The 17,947-nt window shown below is 46.9% G+C and overlaps 9 protein-coding genes across 9 annotated transcripts; 1 reads left to right on the top strand and 8 right to left on the bottom strand.

Annotated features, from left to right (window-relative positions):
* Nucleotides 1-1,058: 1,058 nt before the first annotated feature.
* Nucleotides 1,059-2,867, bottom strand: BDCG_03659 (MRS7 family protein; the record flags this gene model as incomplete). Its single annotated transcript, XM_045419296.1, has 3 exons — nucleotides 1,059-2,096; nucleotides 2,190-2,755; nucleotides 2,813-2,867. 3 exons carry the CDS (start codon nucleotides 2,865-2,867, stop codon nucleotides 1,059-1,061), a joined length of 1,659 nt encoding a protein of 552 aa, XP_045275647.1.
* A 671-nt stretch (nucleotides 2,868-3,538) lies between these two features.
* Nucleotides 3,539-5,177, bottom strand: BDCG_03658 (glycerophosphocholine acyltransferase; the record flags this gene model as incomplete). Its single annotated transcript, XM_045419295.1, has 2 exons — nucleotides 3,539-4,280; nucleotides 4,342-5,177. 2 exons carry the CDS (start codon nucleotides 5,175-5,177, stop codon nucleotides 3,539-3,541), a joined length of 1,578 nt encoding a protein of 525 aa, XP_045275646.1.
* An 854-nt stretch (nucleotides 5,178-6,031) lies between these two features.
* On the bottom strand, nucleotides 6,032-6,247 carry BDCG_16767 (uncharacterized protein; the record flags this gene model as incomplete). The annotated part of the gene is made up of 1 exon (XM_045425961.1): nucleotides 6,032-6,247. The coding sequence occupies one exon, from the start codon at nucleotides 6,245-6,247 to the stop codon at nucleotides 6,032-6,034; it is 216 nt and encodes a 71-aa protein (XP_045280545.1).
* A 96-nt stretch (nucleotides 6,248-6,343) lies between these two features.
* Nucleotides 6,344-6,625, bottom strand: BDCG_16766 (uncharacterized protein; the record flags this gene model as incomplete). Its single annotated transcript, XM_045425960.1, has 1 exon — nucleotides 6,344-6,625. One exon carries the CDS (start codon nucleotides 6,623-6,625, stop codon nucleotides 6,344-6,346), a length of 282 nt encoding a protein of 93 aa, XP_045280544.1.
* A 102-nt stretch (nucleotides 6,626-6,727) lies between these two features.
* BDCG_16765 (uncharacterized protein) lies at nucleotides 6,728-7,075 on the bottom strand (the record flags this gene model as incomplete). The annotated part of the gene is made up of 1 exon (XM_045425959.1): nucleotides 6,728-7,075. One exon carries the CDS (start codon nucleotides 7,073-7,075, stop codon nucleotides 6,728-6,730), a length of 348 nt encoding a protein of 115 aa, XP_045280543.1.
* A 123-nt stretch (nucleotides 7,076-7,198) lies between these two features.
* Nucleotides 7,199-7,924, bottom strand: BDCG_16764 (uncharacterized protein; the record flags this gene model as incomplete). The annotated part of the gene is made up of 2 exons (XM_045425958.1): nucleotides 7,199-7,592; nucleotides 7,806-7,924. The coding sequence occupies 2 exons, from the start codon at nucleotides 7,922-7,924 to the stop codon at nucleotides 7,199-7,201; spliced, it is 513 nt and encodes a 170-aa protein (XP_045280542.1).
* Nucleotides 7,925-7,968: 44 nt separating this feature from the next.
* BDCG_03656 (structural maintenance-chromosome 1) lies at nucleotides 7,969-12,866 on the top strand. Its single transcript, XM_045419294.1, has 6 exons — nucleotides 7,969-8,221; nucleotides 8,298-8,391; nucleotides 8,444-11,408; nucleotides 11,468-11,775; nucleotides 11,864-12,230; nucleotides 12,333-12,866. The coding sequence occupies exons 1-6, from the start codon at nucleotides 8,191-8,193 to the stop codon at nucleotides 12,348-12,350; spliced, it is 3,783 nt and encodes a 1,260-aa protein (XP_045275645.1). The 5' UTR covers nucleotides 7,969-8,190; the 3' UTR covers nucleotides 12,351-12,866.
* Nucleotides 12,867-13,019: 153 nt separating this feature from the next.
* Nucleotides 13,020-13,787, bottom strand: BDCG_03655 (uncharacterized protein). Its single transcript, XM_045419293.1, has 2 exons — nucleotides 13,411-13,787; nucleotides 13,020-13,338 (listed from the first exon to the last, which is right to left on the bottom strand). Exons 1-2 carry the CDS (start codon nucleotides 13,714-13,716, stop codon nucleotides 13,246-13,248), a joined length of 399 nt encoding a protein of 132 aa, XP_045275644.1. The 5' UTR covers nucleotides 13,717-13,787; the 3' UTR covers nucleotides 13,020-13,245.
* A 2,978-nt stretch (nucleotides 13,788-16,765) lies between these two features.
* On the bottom strand, nucleotides 16,766-17,917 carry BDCG_03653 (uncharacterized protein; the record flags this gene model as incomplete). Its single annotated transcript, XM_045419292.1, has 3 exons — nucleotides 16,766-17,540; nucleotides 17,609-17,675; nucleotides 17,869-17,917. 3 exons carry the CDS (start codon nucleotides 17,915-17,917, stop codon nucleotides 16,766-16,768), a joined length of 891 nt encoding a protein of 296 aa, XP_045275643.1.
* Nucleotides 17,918-17,947: the final 30 nt, after the last annotated feature.

Below are 17,947 nucleotides of genomic sequence, written 5' to 3'. Positions count from 1 at the left end.
CTATAAGTCTTACTTGCGTAGGTGTGCAATGATCTAAACAATGCCTGTCTCTTCATAACCCTCCCGGTGCCAACATATATACCGGTCTGGAGAGTTGGTTATTTCCCGGTTGCTGCTCCGGGGTGGCACGCTAACCATGTTCGTTCCCATGTCTGTGCCGAGGTTATCTGGCGTTGGACAGATCTATCTACGATCTTTTTTATATAATTGTGATTTTTGCACCCAGAGATCATTAAAGCTAGATACAGATATTCAGGCGCTTGATGATAAAGATACCTCGTATGTAACGTAGTTCATATCAAGTTGTACTCCTTAAAAGTGATTTCTGTATATACACGAAGACAACTCGGTGAAATAACCGCCCTAGGTACCAACATGTGTAAATGTCCCAAGAACCCAACTAACCAGCCAATTTAAAAAACAATTTATTTATATTTAAATATCTTCCGTTGGGAACAGCAATGAAACCACAAAGAGATAATTTCACCAACCCAACCTAGACCCATCTATTCTGACACAGAAATAAAATCACTGTTGAAACCTTGTTAATTCCAAACAAACACCAACGTCTATCCCAGGAAACTAGTTAGTAAGCGGAGTAAAAATGTGCAAAAGGGAAGAAAAGAAAGAGAAAAAGCAAGAAAGGCATAGCAGGAAACAAGAACAACAAAGGAAAAGAGAAGGAGGAAAAAGAACGTTTGCACTAAGCAAGCCAAAGAATAAAAGATAGAAGCCAGGGGTCGAAGCTGACAAAGGAGATCAAAGCCGTGCTAGTTGCCCTATGAAACTGAGGGAGAAAATGTAATCAGGCAGATCCGAGAATTCGAGAATGACGTGGGGAAATACTAGAAAAGATATGTTAATAATAATACAAATAAAAAAAATGGGCCAAGAAACGAAGAAGCAGCAAGGTGGAATTTATTTCGTGACATAATAATTGCCGCGGGGGAGAATCTAGCACAGGCCACACCAGCAATTCAGGGGGTTTTTACAATATAGACCAAGTAGTAGCAAGGCCAAGCTTGTGCGCTCGCTACCTCCGGAGACCAGGAATTGATTTAAACCTTCTTCTCCTTCTCCTGCTGCTTTTCGGCATCCCCTTCGGACGATTGGGCCTCTGAATTCTGGATTTCCTGATCTGGAGCAGCTGCTTCCATATTCTTGTCGTCCGACTCGTCGATGTCCTCATGATCCTTGGGAGTGGAAACACCAGCCTCTTCGTTTTCGGTGTTCTGCTCGTTTTCCTCTTCGATGAGCTCTTGCTGCTCCTTGATAACCTCAAGACGCTGCTTGTTGGTGGCTGCGCCTTCGGCGTTATGCACCTCGAGCTCAATTTCGTGGAAGAGCTCTTCGGGGATGCTGGACAGGACGGATCGGAGTGCATCGATCTGGGAGGAAATTTCGTATTCCTGGGACTTCTGCGTGTACATATAGGCATTGCTGAGAACGAGGAGGGTCGATGGTACGCGCTTCCTGAGGCGTAGGTCAAGCCACATGGACAGGTCGTCCCGCAGACGGCCCGGGGATACGCCGTGAGTGCGCAGTCCACGAGAAGCACAGGCCATCTGGAGTTCGGGAACGGAAAGCGATTCGACGCCTTCAAATGAAATGGCTTTGTCATCACGCTTAATTTGACGCATCCGGTGACGTACATTGTACCGAAGCATTGCATCTGTACCGAAGGTATTGAGATTTATGTATTTGCACATCGCCACCAATTGAGGTCGCGACAAGTTATCCAAGGTAAGATCATCTTTGAAGGTCTGGCAGACCTTGATAACATCTTCTTCCGAAGGCGACTCGCCAGTAGCTCGAACCTTCCTGAAAAACTCAGCGAACTCTTCTTTTTTGGCGTTTCTGGCGTTGACTGGAAGGCCAGTCTCCTTGAGTGTATTCTGCAGGAACGAGCCCATCTCCTTCCGTGTCGCGCGAAGTATAGCTGCTTTCTGCTCCTTGGACTTTTGGCCTTCATAGGTGCTGGGAAGCAAGTTCGGGAAGAGCTTCAGTGCGACCGGCAGGAGGAATTCGGCAAACGGGACGATAACAAAAACAGAGAAGGGTACCAGTCGAGCTAAATCTTGAACTGTACGTCGTAGCTATTATCTATACGTTAGCGATATCATTCCGGCTTGGTCGGGCACATGGAAGGAGAGCGGAAATCAAAAGATATTCGCAGATGGAAGGCTAACTTGTCGATGTTCCCTACGGCTAAGTTCATAACCAGCAGCCATCTTTAAGGCAAGCTGTGTACTGATCTTGACCTCCGTAGCCAATAGCTTAGTCCCATCCCAATAATGCTGGGCCTCTTTCTTGATCCTCTGACCCAATGTAAGTTTCTTAGCTTCCTTCTTCTCCTCAACAGTCCTTTTCTCTGCAGCTTCCACATCATGATAGTTTAAATCTTTCCCTTCCGCAACCATCGCTTCTGCAGATGAACTATCGGTTGTGGATGTAACTTGGATCTGCTCACGAGGTTCGCCTCCGGTTTTATCCGGCTGTACCGATGCTGGTGTCGGTTTCTGCGCAGTCTTTGCTGGGAGTGGCTTCTTCGCCTGGTCTGCGTTAAACCCTGGAGGAGGGAATGATGGCGGCTCTAAGGGAGTTGAAGAGGAAGTGTGCTGCGTGGCATAGCCGCGCTGTTGGTGCTCGAGCGGGAGGAGAAGAGCCAGGGCTTGGACATGTTGGGGAAGGGAACGTCGGTAACGTGAAGTCGCGGCCGAATAAGGACCTAGAGTTCCTGGAATGCGGCAGCGTACTATTCGGGGTCAGTAACTGAATATTCACTGGAGAGTTGTCTTGATGCTCGACGCACATGCGGCCATTCTCTGTGCTGACACCGCATTGCGGGTCAGGGCAACCGATTTCATGCTGCCGCGTCGAGAGAGTGAGAAAAATTCGAATAGCAACTTCCGGTATGCGTTGAATGGTATATAAGTAACAGCGAAGCGTGCAAGAACAGGGTTTTGAAGAATGGTGGGTTGAAAAAGATTTGCTATGGTCGAGGTTGAAACAGGCGGAGGTTATCAATGTGCAAACCGCGCTAGGTAAAGTTTGGACAATCACGTGACGTTTATGTCATCTCCAGGTTTTTGGTGGAGTCGCCTCAGCAATCTGAAGTCGACTTCGATGGGGAAACAGGGAAAAAGAATGGAATTGGAACGCAATCAAGTTACAATATCATGATCAGATTAGTAATGTCAGGTAATCACCCTACATAAATCAACGGGGAACAGCAAGGTTCAAAACTCCTTGTCCAAAATTATCAAAGATAACTGACCCAGAAAAAGACATTGAAACTGGATTCGAAAAGCAAAAATGGATACCACATATCCAGCTGGTTGGCGGGCAACACAGGAGGTAAAAAACACGCTGATGGGCAAATTTCGCCTCGCAGTATCGACAGATAACGCGCAGAAAATAGAAAGTCCAAGAATAACGGGAACGCTTCAGGAGGGTATCCATAACGAAAGAAATTAACGAAAAAAAGTAAAAAGGCAAAAGGACGAAGAGACGAAAGAGGGTTGTGGGACCCGTGATTTCAGGTTCTAGGATAGAGGCCGGAAGTTGAAGGAGAATCCACAGTTGTAGGGGCTGACTGCGTATCTAGGAGCGGGATCTGGTTGACTGCGCAGTGGACTGACGAGCCCGTTTGCTTGACCTCCATATCATCATGGCTGTATATCTTCCCATTGCCTGACTCGGGAACTAAAGTAGGACTGGTCGAGCCGCCTTCGGGAGAAGTATGCCATTTGGCAACATCTTTCTTAAGCTGCTCCAGCTCATTTTGGAACCTTTTCCCAAAAACGTCAATATAATATGTCGCGCCGTTGTAGACACTCCAGGAAAAAACGACCATTAGGAAAAGAGAGCTGGCCCAACTGTACCAAAACCACAAGGGGCATGGGGTTATAGTTAGCAGCGCATAGGCATATTGTATGAGCATGAAAGCTGGCTCTTGTAAGGAGAGCGGGAGGCTGAGGACAAATTTTCCAATCCAGGTCTTGGCGTATGACTTTCGAAGCCAAGTAAAGCTTGTCGGCCGCCCTGCGGCAATCTTTTCACGCCGACGAACCGTTATGAGGAGATGATATGATAGCTGCCACACCGCGTAAGGAACGGTAGCCCATATCATCATTGCGGCGAGCGAGTAATGTTCCGGGCTACCTGGTTCGCTGAATTTGATGCTGTAGACAGCGGGGAATCGGTTGCGCAATACATCAGAAGGGGTCATATGAATTAAGCAGTGGAGGGTAACGGGCGGCATAATATGAATAAACAGGCTAGATATCAACTCTGTCAGAAAACTGATATCGATATAGATTCTCCGTAGGCCCTACTTACCTAGTAACTTTATCAAAACTGTGAAACACCAATGAGTTCCTCCACATGGCAATAGCAATGGCATTATTACCATATGCAAGGCAGTATGTGCTAAGGAACAATCTTTTCGAGCCCGGCAGCACCCAAATAGTCAAAACCGTTAAGAAATTGACGAAGTAGCAGAGATCAGCCAGGAAGTAATGGTATCCACGTCTGTGATAGGTGTAATAGCGTATTGGCATGAAATAACAAAACTGGGCCGTGTACCAGTAGAAGAAATATTCCGGGTAAGCACCAAGCAAATATCCACAGATAAGAATGTTAAGCACACCTGCGATGAAGGAAACCTTCTCACGAGCAGTGACTGTCGCAGTATCATTCCAACGAGCACCTAGCCGCTCAACAGAATCTTTCATGCGTTTCCGGTATTTCTCCAGCTGGTCGTCTGAAGACGGGACACGCTTGCGCCACTCCCCCACGACCCTTTGCTTCGCATGTATGCCTGTGTTCTTCAGTTTTTCCTGTTGTTTCTTAACCTTTTCTTTCTGAACAGTCAATGTGTTCTGCCATTTTTCTAGCTTCTGGGGTAGTGCAAGGTTCCCTAGCAGATCAAAAACAGTGAGTTTGTCCAGAGGAGGGAAAGGCTCCCAATCTTCCTGGAACGAGCTGCTCGCCCCAAATGAAGATGTCCGCGATAGCCCAATATTGTATGACGGCGAAGCATCAGGCGTTGAATTGGAAGATCCATCCCGATCATATGCTATCGCGTCGAGGATTTCGGTGTTTGGTTCAGTCGCGTATTCATTCAAACGATCTGGTTGTGACTTGCTCTTCGGTATCGAAATAGGCTCAGACATTTCGACCTAAAAGTGCCGGGCGCCGTACAAGGAGGGCTGGACTCAGGAATATGACAGGAGGGAAATGCCTTTGATAAACTCCTCCTCAATATCAGCCCCAAATACCTGGGTTGCGATCGAATTCAAAACAGGCAAGAGTGGGCTGGGCATATATAACCACAGACATAACCGCAAGGGAAGAATATTGGCTCGGTTTCTTCACAAGTTAAACAGGGTATGCGACGGGATAATGCGGTGAATTACACCTGTTGTGACTTCCTCATACGACGGAGAAAATGCGAGGAGAACGATGAGCAAAGGGCTAGAGAGCAGACCGGCCCTTAAATGGACCTAATGACAGAAAATAGGTCACCATGCCCACCATGCTCGCAGTGGTTCAACAAGAGGGAAAATGATGCTAACAGCCTGCTGTCCAAGAGAGATGAGAAGATCGTGCATGAAGCTTTCCACATGGTTGGTTTAGTTAATCTTTAATCCGAGCTTGAGCTGTCTGGTGATTCGCGCTAGCCGGACTGGGTCGCGAAGCCACCAGGTCACATGGTCAGACGGTTGCAGTTTGGCCCAAGAACTACGGAGTAGTCGCAATTGGGTCAATATCATTCGGAGATATCATATATAGAGAATGTGTTCCTATTTGTTGTGTGCGAAGTGTCACTTGGTCAAAGATCACCTTTTTTGTCCCTAGGGCCCTGTTCTAGAGTAGCCAACTTTAAGGACCTATGAATTTCTCCTCTCCTGTACAGTTTGCATCATAGTACTCCGTACGCTTTGGGTGAAAGATTCCGCAACAAGATATGAAAGCATAGTGTTATATTTATTTAAGTTCGCAAACTAGCACCTCTTAAGAGCTTCCATTACGCTACGAGGTCAGCTTTACTTAGAACCTCCTTCGGTGAAAGCAACTCCTGCCTATGAACTGCCCCTTTAGTCAATAGAAGCTCGACCATACGCTGCTGCTTATCGCCAGATAACCGCAGAATTGCAGTGTCCAGAGGAGTATTAGCCACGGTATCAATGTGAACCACATTGATATCCTCTCTCAACAGCAATCTTTCCCGCAATCTCCACATTTCCTCGTAGAACAGCCACCGATAGCGGATCCGTCCTGAAAAGTTTGTTGACGATATTTGGATCTACTCCGTCCGTCGCCAGAAGGAGCTCCACCATCACCAGATCGTTTTTACGAACAGCAACCCACAGGTCGGTTGGACCCACCTTGTCCGCATTGACATCGCTTGATTGGCCTCAAGTAGCAATTTGGCAACCTCATGGTTACCGTTATAAACAGCGCCGCCCAGTGTCGTCCAGCTGACGTCACATTCAGTGTCGGGTTCAATATCTTCATGTCCAAGCAACAACTTGACGACCGTTACATGCCCAAGTTCTGAAGCCTTGGTGAGCGGAGTTTGATTGTGCCGATCTCTCAGGTTGACATCAAATCTTGTCATTTCCTAGCAGCAACTTCACAAATTCTGCGTTTCCAAATGTAGCAGCTATCCATAGAGGCGTTTGTCCATGCTCGACTGGGATGTTTGGGTCGACATGATCCGCTATAAGGAGGAGCCGGACAATATCCTCATTCCCCATGCATAGAGGCAACGACAGTGGTGTGAACCCAAAAATGGCTTGGTGGTTAGCGCGACTGCGGTATTTGTGAGAAGGGAGGTCACGGCAGCCTTATCGCTACGCACAACGGCAAATGTCAAGCGGGTTGTCCATTCATAGAGATACCTGGACTCCGTTGAGCGGCTAGGAAGCACTAGCAGCTTTTTCACAATATGTAGAAGCCCCATACTCAACGACTGGAGCAGCAGCAAGTCACCCGCATCATGCTGGGAGAGCTCAACTTCTAGGCCATCCGTGCTCAGAAGCAATGAGACTGCAGAACACCGTTTCATATTGAATAAAAGCAGAACCAGCGCGCCGCCATCCGCCGCAGTTCGGGTACGGTCATTTTCGAGGAGCAATTTCAATACTGACTCGCACCCGTCTTTGGTTGCATGATGCAACACCGACTAGCCCTAGCCGTCGGTAAAGTGTGGATTGACGCCAGGTTGGTCGAGCAATAGCTTCACTATGTCTGCATGATTCTCATGAGCCGCAAACAAAAGTGGAGACATAGTTTGCCGTGCAGACCCAAAAACTGAAAATTGGCGATCCGGAGGGGACCAGTCATTGACAACGCCGTTGAGATCGATGCCGTCTCTATTGAGAAGGAGTTCAACGACCTTAACATGACCACGCTGGCATGCAATTATCAACGGTGTTTTATCATCAGTCCCCAACGCTCGCAATGAAGCACGTGCGTTCAAAGCTTTACGCGCAGTAATTTCATTCCCATGCTCCGCAGCCCAGAGTAGAGAGGAGTTGGCGCCAAGTCGATAGAGCTTAGCATCGAGAAGGGAGTATAAGCGCCTGTTGGTTTGTACAAAGAGTTCAAGTCACCAAGCGGGTAGTTCTTCACCGAGGACCAAAAATATTTCATTAGGTAGGTAGGTCGAGAAACTGCATCTTTAAAAAGTGTAGACAGTGGTTGTAAGGGTGCTACGCGACTTGCTCCGCTTCGGGAAGGGAATGGAAACCAATATCGACTACACTGCCCTTAGCTAGGGACCATAGAACTCCCACGGCTCCCGGGGCGATGTCATAAAATTGCCATCCATATACGTAAATAATGGCGGCTCGCGATTGTACCTGTAGACTGATCCAACCGTAATGAAGCTTGGCACGCTAACGGGAGATGGCATAGTATGACTAATAAATTACATTACGGCCACTGCTCCAGGTCGCGTCGCGAACGAGAAGCAGCATCAAAAAGTCGAAACCACAAAGTCCCAGCACCCGGATGGGGATTTCACGTACCTAGTTCATTGTTCCTCAGGCTACGCGATAGCTAATATCGAGTATTCCTAGCTATCCACAAGCATCTCATTTTCCGCGTCATACGCCTTAATTTGACTTGGAATCCCCGCTCGCCTGGCAACGGCGGGTGGGTGCGATTTGAGGAGAGACCATGGGGAAACTAATTCGGCTCGAGCTCTTCAGTAAGTTCTATCCCCAGATGCTGCTTTTGGGATATTCTATGATATGTTAAGATGCTAATGTGCTGTGCTGTAATAGATTTCAAATCGTACAAAGGGCATCATACTCTGCTTTTCGGCGATGCCTTCTTCACGTCCATTATTGGGCCTAATGGCTCGGGGAAATCGAATTCGTTAGTGGTACCCTTCTCAGGTGTGCGCTGTTTGATTCTGACGAATATGTAGGATGGATGCGATTTCGTTTGTTTTAGGAATCAAGTCATCCCACCTTCGTTCAACGCATCTGCGCGACTTGGTATACCGTGGGCGCGTGCTTCGTACATCGACCATCAATGACGATGGCTCCGCCTCGAAGAATGTCCAGAATGGCGTGAACGGTGATGGCGACGTGGAACCGTCACAGGAACCCGCTGAACGAAATGACCCAAAAGTCGCATGGGTCATGGCCGTGTATGAAGATGACGCAGGAGAAGAGCAGCATTGGAAACGATCAATTACAAGCCAAGGAGTGAGCGAGTATCGCATCAACAATCGCGTTGTAACCGCACAGCAATACAACCAGTCACTCGAAGATGAAAATATTTTGATCAAGGCTCGCAATTTCTTGGTGTTCCAAGGAGACGTGGAGTCCATTGCTTCTCAATCACCAAGGGACCTGACCCGCTTGATAGAGCAAATTTCCGGAAGTCTCGAATACAAGGCAGAGTACGAAAGACTTAAGGCGGAGCAGGAAGAAACAGCGGAAATCCAAAATGCGCAGTTGAACCGACGGAGAGGTATCAACTCCGAAATCAAGCAGTATCAGGAACAGAAGAGAGAAGCGGAAAATTATGCAAGGAAAGCGGACGAACGCGATCAAGCGATTATTACACACATCCTTTGGAAACTCTTCCACTTCCAGCGCTTAATTGAGGAGTCAAGTGCCGAGATCCAGAAGCACCAAGACGAGCTGGAGGAATTCCGACGTGGCGTAGAAAAATACGAAAAGAACCTTGAGGAAGCCAAAAAAGATCATGCTCGCGCCGGAAGGAACGTGGCGAAAGTGGAAAAGAGCATTAACTCCAAGGAAAAAGATATCGAAGATACGACGAATTCGTTAGTTCCTGTCGACGAAAAAATTGAAATCTCGAAACAGAAAGTGGCGAGGTACGCCACCCGGATTTCCGAAATCGAGAAGGAAAGCGATGCGCAATCGAAAACCGTCAAGCAACTCGAAAAGGCCCTTAAAGTTGTCGAAAAAGCTCAATCTCAGTGGGAGGATGAGTGGAAGAAAACAGCAAGCAAGAGAGGAATCCAACTCAGCGATTCCGATCTTCACGAATATAACAAGCTCAAGGAAGACGTAAATAAGCGTTCCTCTGCTGCCCAAATAAAACTCACAAATTTAAAGCGCCAGAGAAAAGCCGATGCCGAGACTGTTAACAGTTTAAAGAGCAATTTCGAAAGTACAGAGTGGCAGGTCAAAAATCTCCAGTCTGATGTAAATAATATGTTGGATCGCAAATCCAGTATGGCAGAGGCCATTGAATCTACATCTAAGGAAATTGCTCAGAAGAAAAAAGAACTTAATAATCTTACTTCTGAACGGCTTCGGGTAGCACAGATGCGGACCGAACTCGAGGAGAAACTTCAAGTTACTTTGAAGAAGCTCCTCGAGGCAGACGATGGCCGAAAGCAAAGCGAGAAGGAGTTGCGTACCAAGGAGCTAATATCAACCTTGAAGCGCATATTTCCTGGGGTCAAGGGTCGGGTTAGCGAGCTTTGCAAGCCCAAACAGAAGAAATATCAAGACGCCGTCAGCACCGTCCTAGGCCGGCATTTCGACTCCATCGTAGTGGACAACGAGAAGACGGCCAAGGAATGTATCCAGCATCTCCGGGACCAAAGAGCAGGCCAAGCAACCTTCATCCCACTCGAGACCATCCAAGTGAAAGCTTTCAATTCAAGCCTGAAAGGCATGCACCGGGGAATGCGGCCAGCCATCGAAACGGTCGACTATGATAATTCCGTCTCCCGCGCTATTACATATGCCTGCGGCAATGCGATCGTTTGTGATGATTTAGCCACGGCGAAGTATCTTTGCTATGAGAGAGGAGTCGATGCCAAAGCAGTCACGCTTGATGGGACGGTTATCCACAAGGGTGGTCTCATGACTGGTGGACGCGGCCCGGGCCATCAGCAATCCAAACGCTGGGAAGATACTGATATCACCAACTTGCATAAACTAAAAGAGAAACTTATTGCGGACCTGGGCAATCTCCCCAAAGCTCACCGCAAAGGTGCAGAGGAAGAAAGTCTTCAGGGACAGCTTACAGGTCTGGAGCAACGTCTGGCGTACTCTCGGGATGAACTAAAAGCTTTGGACAGAAATATTGAAAGCAGGTCCGGCGAAGTCGACTTCTCCAAACGTCAAATGAAGAGTGTGCAGCCAAAATACCTTGAGAAGAAACGTGCCCTAGAAGAACTGGATGAATCTATTGCGGAAGCCCAAAGCTCAGTTAGCGGGGTTGAAGATGAAGTCTACCGAGCCTTCTGCCGTCGTCTGGGTTACAGCAACATCAGAGAATACGAAGCCCAGCAAGGGTCGCTGCAACAGGAAGCCGCAGAGAAGAAACTTGAGTTTACTACCCAAAAGAGTAAGATTGAGAACCAGCTCAGTTTCGAGAAGCAGCGGCTGCAGGCGACCGACGACCGTATCGAAGGACTCCGCTCGCAGGCAGACCGAGATCGAGCTCTCATCGCTGAACTTGAAGCTGAGCGCAAAACCATCAAGGATCGTCTTGATACGCTCAACGCAGAACTCGAGTTACTAGGCGAAGAACTCGCGGAGCAACAGGAAGCCTACTCACAATCCGCAGAAAACCTGGCCGCTCAGCGTCAAGAGGTTCAGAAACGTTCCAGGAATGTTGAGGCTACGCTCAAAGCGATCAGTTCACTGGATGGCGAGAGACAGCGGCATGCTTCCGGTAGGTATGCGCTTTTGCGCCGCTGCAAGTTGGAAGATATCGATATTCCTCTTGAAAAGGGCTCAGCTCCACTGTCTACCCTGCCTATTGATGACCTAGTCCAAAATGATGACGATGCGATGGACGTAGACGAGGATCCCAACGTAGGGAGCATCCAAGCTTCTGCTATACACGACTATGGCATCGAAGTTGAATTCGAAAGCTTGGGTGACTCGCTGAAGGAGGTGTGTACCAACGTCGCCCATACTTATCATTATGCGTGTTACCTAACAATTTTCTACAGGATTCGGATGACAAGATCGAAGAGGAGCTTCAGGACCGGGTCAAATCACTTAACAGCGAGCTCGACAAAATGGCACCGAACATGCGGGCGATGGAGCGCCTGGAAGGCGTCGAGAACAAGCTTCGGAGTACGGAGAAGGACTTTGAAGACGCCAGGAAACGGGCCCGGAAGGCCAAGGAAGACTTCGAGGCCGTAATGCGGAAACGCTCAGAGCTTTTCAACAAAGCATTCACGCATATCTCGGAGCAGATCGAGCCCATATATCGCGATCTAACAAAGACGGCTAGTTATCCCATGGGCGGGAAAGCGTAAGTGAAAACCGGAAAGCAAGTATTTGGTTAGCTATATTGAAGACATTTTATCTGACTACTGGCGTTTTCCTGTTCTTTTTGATAGTTATCTCGACATCGAAGATTCCGAGGAACCCTATCTTGATGGTATCAAATACCATGCGATGCCGCCCCTCAAACGGTTCAGAGACATGGAGCACCTCTCTGGTGGAGAAAAAACCATGGCTGCCCTGGCATTGCTTTTCGCCGTACACTCCTACCAACCGTCACCCTTCTTCGTGCTGGACGAAGTTGATGCGGCCCTCGACAACACTAACGTAGCACGGGTTGCCAACTATATCCGCGACCATGCTGCACCCGGTATGCAGTTTATCGTCATCAGCTTGAAGACGGGCCTCTTCCAGAACAGCGAGGCGTTGGTAGGAATTTACAGAGACCAGGCTGCGAATAGTAGCAAGTGTTTGACGCTCGATGTATGCCCCTTTTCCATGAAAACATTTGTCGCGTTTCGTTTGCTCTAGTCCACAACTCTCTCATTGTGTTCGTACACTAACTTACCTGGTTACAATCTACAGCTTCGGAAATATAGATGATGTCCTTCGCTGTTTTCTTTATTTAGCTGATTCTCTCAATTTTCGTTTCAGCCTGTCCGTTTTGCTCCGCGATCCGCTGGAATGACGTTATTTCTTTTTCCAGCCAATGACAGCCAGCTTCGCTTCTATTTCATCTAGGTGGACAACAACCATTATCAGGCCTTTTCTAAGTTTTCTTTGAAGATGCGTGGATGTATGAAATATTGTTTCTTTTTGATAATGAGCACGATGGTAGGTAGGGTCGCTATGTTAACGATACGTATCGGGCGTTGCTATTCTTCTTCTGTGACGCTGTGCAATCTTAGCAACTTTCCACCGTACCTAGTAAAATTCATGTAACTTCAGTTCCATACATATGCTTTTTATCACTTATGATTACGCCTGATACTAAATCTACGAGAAAGTATGTAATTTGAACATATTCCAAAAAAAAAAAAAACAAAGTAATAAATTAATTAAGTAAATAGGGACACTCAGATACATGACAGTGCTTTTCAAAGCAGAACAGCTTTTGCAGCGTTCGTAACATGACATACGTAAATAAAAAAGGTCCACCCTTTGACAATTTAGAACCGGGACGCATATAATACAGGGGAATTTATCCAAAAAAATAAAAAATAAAAATAAAAATAAAAAATAAAAATAAAAAATAAAAAACAATTTAGATCACGATGCTCGTAGTAATTTGGTGTTGGGTAAAAGGGGGAGGATGCGCAGGTTACATATTGTACAGTGCATATATATACAGAGTAGATAGGGGAATATTTAGATTGCACACAGTGAAAAACATGTAAATATCCAAAGAGGGAACATAAACAACCAAATTTTAGCATGAAGTCCTAGTAGAAAAAAGCAATCACGCCCTCGGGACCATAAAATTGAAAAACAGTGCGATTTAATAAGGATTTGGCGAAGGCCCAGCGTTAAGGAGGACGCAAATCGGATCCCACTGTGTAACGAACGCTGGGTCCAGCAGTTTAGGTAGAATCTACACATTAATTAGCATATCAAAAAAAGACAAAAAATAAACATTATCAACAACGAAAAATCAGCGAAATACCTCTTTGAACCTCCGAATAAACTCCCCAAGGCGCTGACGAAGAGGGCTAAATCCGTCGTTAGGTGGGGCGCATAGGAGTGGCCGCCCATCTTCCTTGAGAAAAAGTTTTTTGCGGAGCCGATGGATTTGCTCCCAGTTGAGCATATCGAAATCTGGAATAGGATCGCCAGGGCAATAGATCCAAGAGTCTAGGCGGTAACGACCGTAGCCGCAGTACTCTCCACTTCGAGCAAGAACGATGGCAGGATCATCCCCGAGCTCTACAGCTTCTTCCCACTCCATGTCGTGCTCATGAGGGGGCCGCATATTGATCAGTTGGCGGTTGAGCTACTTTTTCCGGATTCGAGGTTTTCCGTCGAAAAAATGTTGGAAATTTCTTTATAATTCTATCTGGATATAAGCTATGTATTTTTGACTTGTTGCGGATATTCGGGCTCACATGTTTCTCAGCGTCTTTGCCGCTTGACTTGTTGAATGAATCAGTTGATTTCTGAAGAAAACTCTTTGGGAAGTGCTCCGAAGGGGCCACGTCCGTTGGAGTCTCTTGATCCGTTGGAAGCAGCAACAGGCTCGCCAATAACCCCAGCAGAAGAGTCTTTTTTGGGGTTCGTCAGGAAGAGAGTCAGGTAAGAGCACAGCACTCCGAGATACTGGATCATCTCATCAGTTGATGGCGCAGCTTCCTGGGATCTTTCGGGAATGCTAACTGCAGAAAGTTGAGAATAAAAAATAACAGAAAGGACAACCTCTGCAGCAAATACCTTTGGATATTTGCCGTGTGGTTTGTACCTTCTGTAAAAGTACAAATAACGGTGTGTCTTCTTGGAAGCAAGTCTGAAGCAAGTCTTTTTCTTTGACTTGGGCAAATAGTAGCTGGAGGCAGAATCAAGGCAAGAGGGACTCTGTCTGGCAAAAACATGATGATGATAGAGAAAAAAGGGAGGAAAAGAAGAGAAGAAAGAGCGACGGCGAGTCAGGTTTAAATGCTCTCGCCTGAACTTTCATGCAACGATTAGACTGTCGAGATGCTTGAGGAGCATTTTCCCTATATGGACAGAGCAAAGAACTCATACAAACCTACCGGAGAAATGATGAAGTTCCTCAGCCCCTACAGCGAGACCAGCTCCCAACTATAGCGCAGTACGGTGGTGGTTGGCCACTCATAAGGCGATGCAAGCAGAACGAACTTAACGGGAACCGTTGAGAGGCCATCAAAAGACGGGTGTCAACGGCGTCCCAAAGCAGATGGTAAACCTAAAACCTAGTTCATTCATCTGGGGGAAAGACGACAGAATGGATTCCCTCCCCGCAGCACTCCCCAGTAAAACCATGTATTTGCTGGGACTCCTTTCCTCTGAGACTTTGAATGGCGAACAGTAAAAATTGTAGGCGCGAAGGTGAATTTCGCTCCCATGATATAACGCCTGTAAAGAAAGGAGTGGGAGATATACCAGGGGGATCTCAAAAAAAAAAAATGACGTCAAAAAACGGTTTCACCGTTGGCCTTGGCTGATATAAACCTTCGAGAAAAGTATCCCAGGGCGGCGGCAATCCCAACTAGGAAGGAGCGAGCAATGAATGGCATACATGGTGTGTCCAAGGTTTAGGAAAATAGGCGAGTTGGGGAAGACCTCGATGTATGGGGGATGTATGCCCACAGCAACTGCCGTTTCGAGCTCGTAGGAAGTGGCAAAATCGCAACAAATTAGCCCGCTAGCATATAGAGAAGGTATTTCCCCATACTACTAGCAAAGAAGAGTGACTTTGTCCTTACGGGGGCTGGTATTTAAAATACCACTGCGGCTGCTTATAGACATAGCGACCTCGCTCGTGTATGGTAGTCCTGCCTCTGGATCACGTAACTTTAAAGCATCCAAAAGAGGAGAGAAATGAAATCGAACTGGAGATGGTAGAAGGATGATAAGAAATGTTGCTAGAAAAACAGAAAACCAGGAAAGGGGAAACCCGAATACATGAAGGGTCCCATTGTCGAGTGTCTATCTGAAATTAGCCCCTGCCTTGAAACATAGTTATGCCCAGGCTACCTGTAGCAAACTCCGTTTGATTCAAAGCGCGAGGAGAAGTCCCGACACCAGTGTAAAAAGTAGATAATAGCATGGAATACCAATGTAAGAATGTTACCATCCAAAAGACAATCACCCACATTCCCCCACGAATGTCTTCGACTAAAGAGGAGACGAACGGACGAAGGTCGACAATGTCTCAGGACCTAAAATAAGTCCGGCCTTTTATGAATTATCGCACTTCTCTTGCGTAACTCAGTACGGAAAGCACAACTCAGGGAGAATATATTCCGTGTCGCTCAAGTGAGGGGGTGGGATCCTTCTATTTATCAGCCGGGCGATGAATTCCACAACTAGGCACCTGAGATCATCTTGTGGGCCTAAACTCAGCACAAAGTATTCCACCTCCTTAAGAGAGAATCCATGGACTAATGCTGTGTCTCGCAGTTTCTGAAGAGTAGTTTCATAGGATCCAGGTGTGTCATAGCATTTTCCAAATTCATAGCCCCAAAGATAGCGCTGGTTGGTGGAGTTGAATAAATTTGTGTACAGCCACTCAACAAAAAGGAACTCAACAAAAAGGACGAATGCATGTTCAATACCTTCGAAAGTATTCAGCTTTGCATTCTTAATGGCGTCCTAGACGCAAGGGCCTCTGGTACACAGAAGGTTGTCGTGGAGGCATATATATATATATATACATATATGCCAGGTTTGATTATTAGATCCCACCATGACGTCCATCATATTTTGATTTCCTATCCGTCTGCCTGTAGAAATAAGTACGCATAGAAAAGGAACACCTGAGAGGGGGATTGGAGGAGCACATGCTAAGGGGATTTCTTTAGCAAAGGATCCTTAAACCACTCAGCAGCCGTCCTGTTATCGCTGTAACAACCTGGAATTTCTCCGCACTTCACTTGCAGGTACCAGTCTGGAAAGGACTCATTTGGCAGCGGCTTTCCTAGGCGTTTTTGTCGGAAGTAGTAGAAGAGGCCCGCATAGTTCCAATGGCTTGGGGGGTCGAGTTGTAATGCGGTTCTCCAACGAGTCCTATACCCGAAAAGGCAGGGGGTTGTTGCGATGTATTTACCAACATTGCTGAAATTTAGAGAAGTTTAGTGTAATGCTTGAAGGTGAAATAAAGTGAAAACAAGTGAGAGAAATTCAAGAGGAAATGAGAACTGGCCAAAGGCTTCATTATACGAGTACAGAAATGAAGGAGCAAAGGGAAGCAAATGGAAAAAAGAAAAAAGGAAGAAAAGAGAAGAAAAGAGAAAGAAAGGCCGTTCCGGTTCCAAGGGGTAGGGTTTGGGATCGGTTGCCTCCCATCAGCGAGATTCCTCAGCGACACATCTTTCAAAGGTGAGAAACTCGTCGCCAAAATAACCCGTCATGTCGAGGCGAAATGCACCAGACATGCCCTCCACTTCGACGTAAACGAATCCTTCTTGGGTGAAAGCGCGCCGCATGTTGATGAGTGTTTTCCAAGTAAGGTAACTTATTTTCTTCAAGGGCTCTTTCCAGAACGATAACTGCGGTCCAATGTTGCGTTCTTGGAAAGCTTCACGTATTCGCCTCATATCGTAGGTATGTAGGTGTTGTTTCGAGACAAATATGGGGCTAGATAACGTCACTTGCGATGGAGTGGTGACTATCTCGCGGGGTTTCAGAAACCCAAGCGTCCGCCGTACATTGATCCGAATTTCCGGCATACTCCCGCTGGCAGGCGCAGCAGTGATGCCAGTGATTAACTTTGTTCCACGACGGATGAATACGGCCCCCATAGCACCCATCAAAATGCATATGCCACCCATAGCATAGGTAGTGAAGTAGCTTACTTCCAAAAGGGGATCGGAAGTGATGGTGTAGAAGTTCCAACCGGCATACAGAAAACAAAATGCTGCTGTAGTTCGGGTGGTCACAACGTAAGAACCAAGAGAAGTTCCTGCATAAAGCTTGGTCGCTTCTTTGTCTTTCGAAATGGCTCGAGTAAATTTTTGGTAAAGATCTTCTAATGGCTTTCTTGGACCCTGTGGTTGCGATAGGACCGGCGCGCCCTTAGGTGGCGCGCGCGATGGAGCGGCTTTCCGTGATAGATAACGCCTGAATGATCTTGAAGGGAAGAAATGGCAATTTGGCGGACATGAGGAATTCAAAGACGGGAAACTGACGGAACCAGACAGCCGTGGAAAAGAATGACGGGGGAATAGATTTCGAAACATCGTTGCGGAAACGTACCTGTATAGTGGCAGATGGTTAGCAAGCTGAGGAGAGCTGAGGAGAGATTTCGGGGTTTTGGGATTTGCAATTGTCGAGGATTATAGCATTATAAAACATCGTGCGGGAAAGATAAAAATAAAGAGGAGACGGAAGAACTCGAGTTTAAGTACTTACAGCAAAGGACTGAGTTAATTGAAGCCGCGATACATACCTGCCGGCTTCTTCCCGTCAAACGTTGCGATGATCAAAAGTTTGAACATTCAAGGAAGCTCTTGGCGGAACATCGATTA

Source organism: Blastomyces dermatitidis, assembly GCF_000003525.1.
Source record: "Blastomyces dermatitidis ER-3 genomic scaffold supercont1.3, whole genome shotgun sequence".
Classification (NCBI taxonomy): Eukaryota; Fungi; Ascomycota; class Eurotiomycetes; order Onygenales; family Ajellomycetaceae; genus Blastomyces; species Blastomyces dermatitidis.
The sequence above is the reverse complement of the archived record's forward strand: the minus strand, read 5'-3'. Positions and strand labels throughout refer to the sequence as shown.

Bases quoted from the DNA above. Each gene is read 5' to 3' on its own strand.
- BDCG_03655 (XM_045419293.1), bottom strand. From the start codon at position 13,716: ATGCGGCCCCCTCATGAGCACGACATGGAGTGGGAAGAAGCTGTAGAG. The intron at 13,339-13,410 runs GTATTTCGCTGA...ATTAATGTGTAG, and splicing joins TTATTCGGAGGTTCAAAGAG to ATTCTACCTAAACTGCTGGA.
- BDCG_03656 (XM_045419294.1), top strand. From the start codon at position 8,191: ATGGGGAAACTAATTCGGCTCGAGCTCTTCA. The intron at 8,222-8,297 runs GTAAGTTCTATC...GTGCTGTAATAG, and splicing joins AATTCGGCTCGAGCTCTTCA to ATTTCAAATCGTACAAAGGG. The intron at 8,392-8,443 runs GTTAGTGGTACC...ACGAATATGTAG, and splicing joins GGCTCGGGGAAATCGAATTC to GATGGATGCGATTTCGTTTG.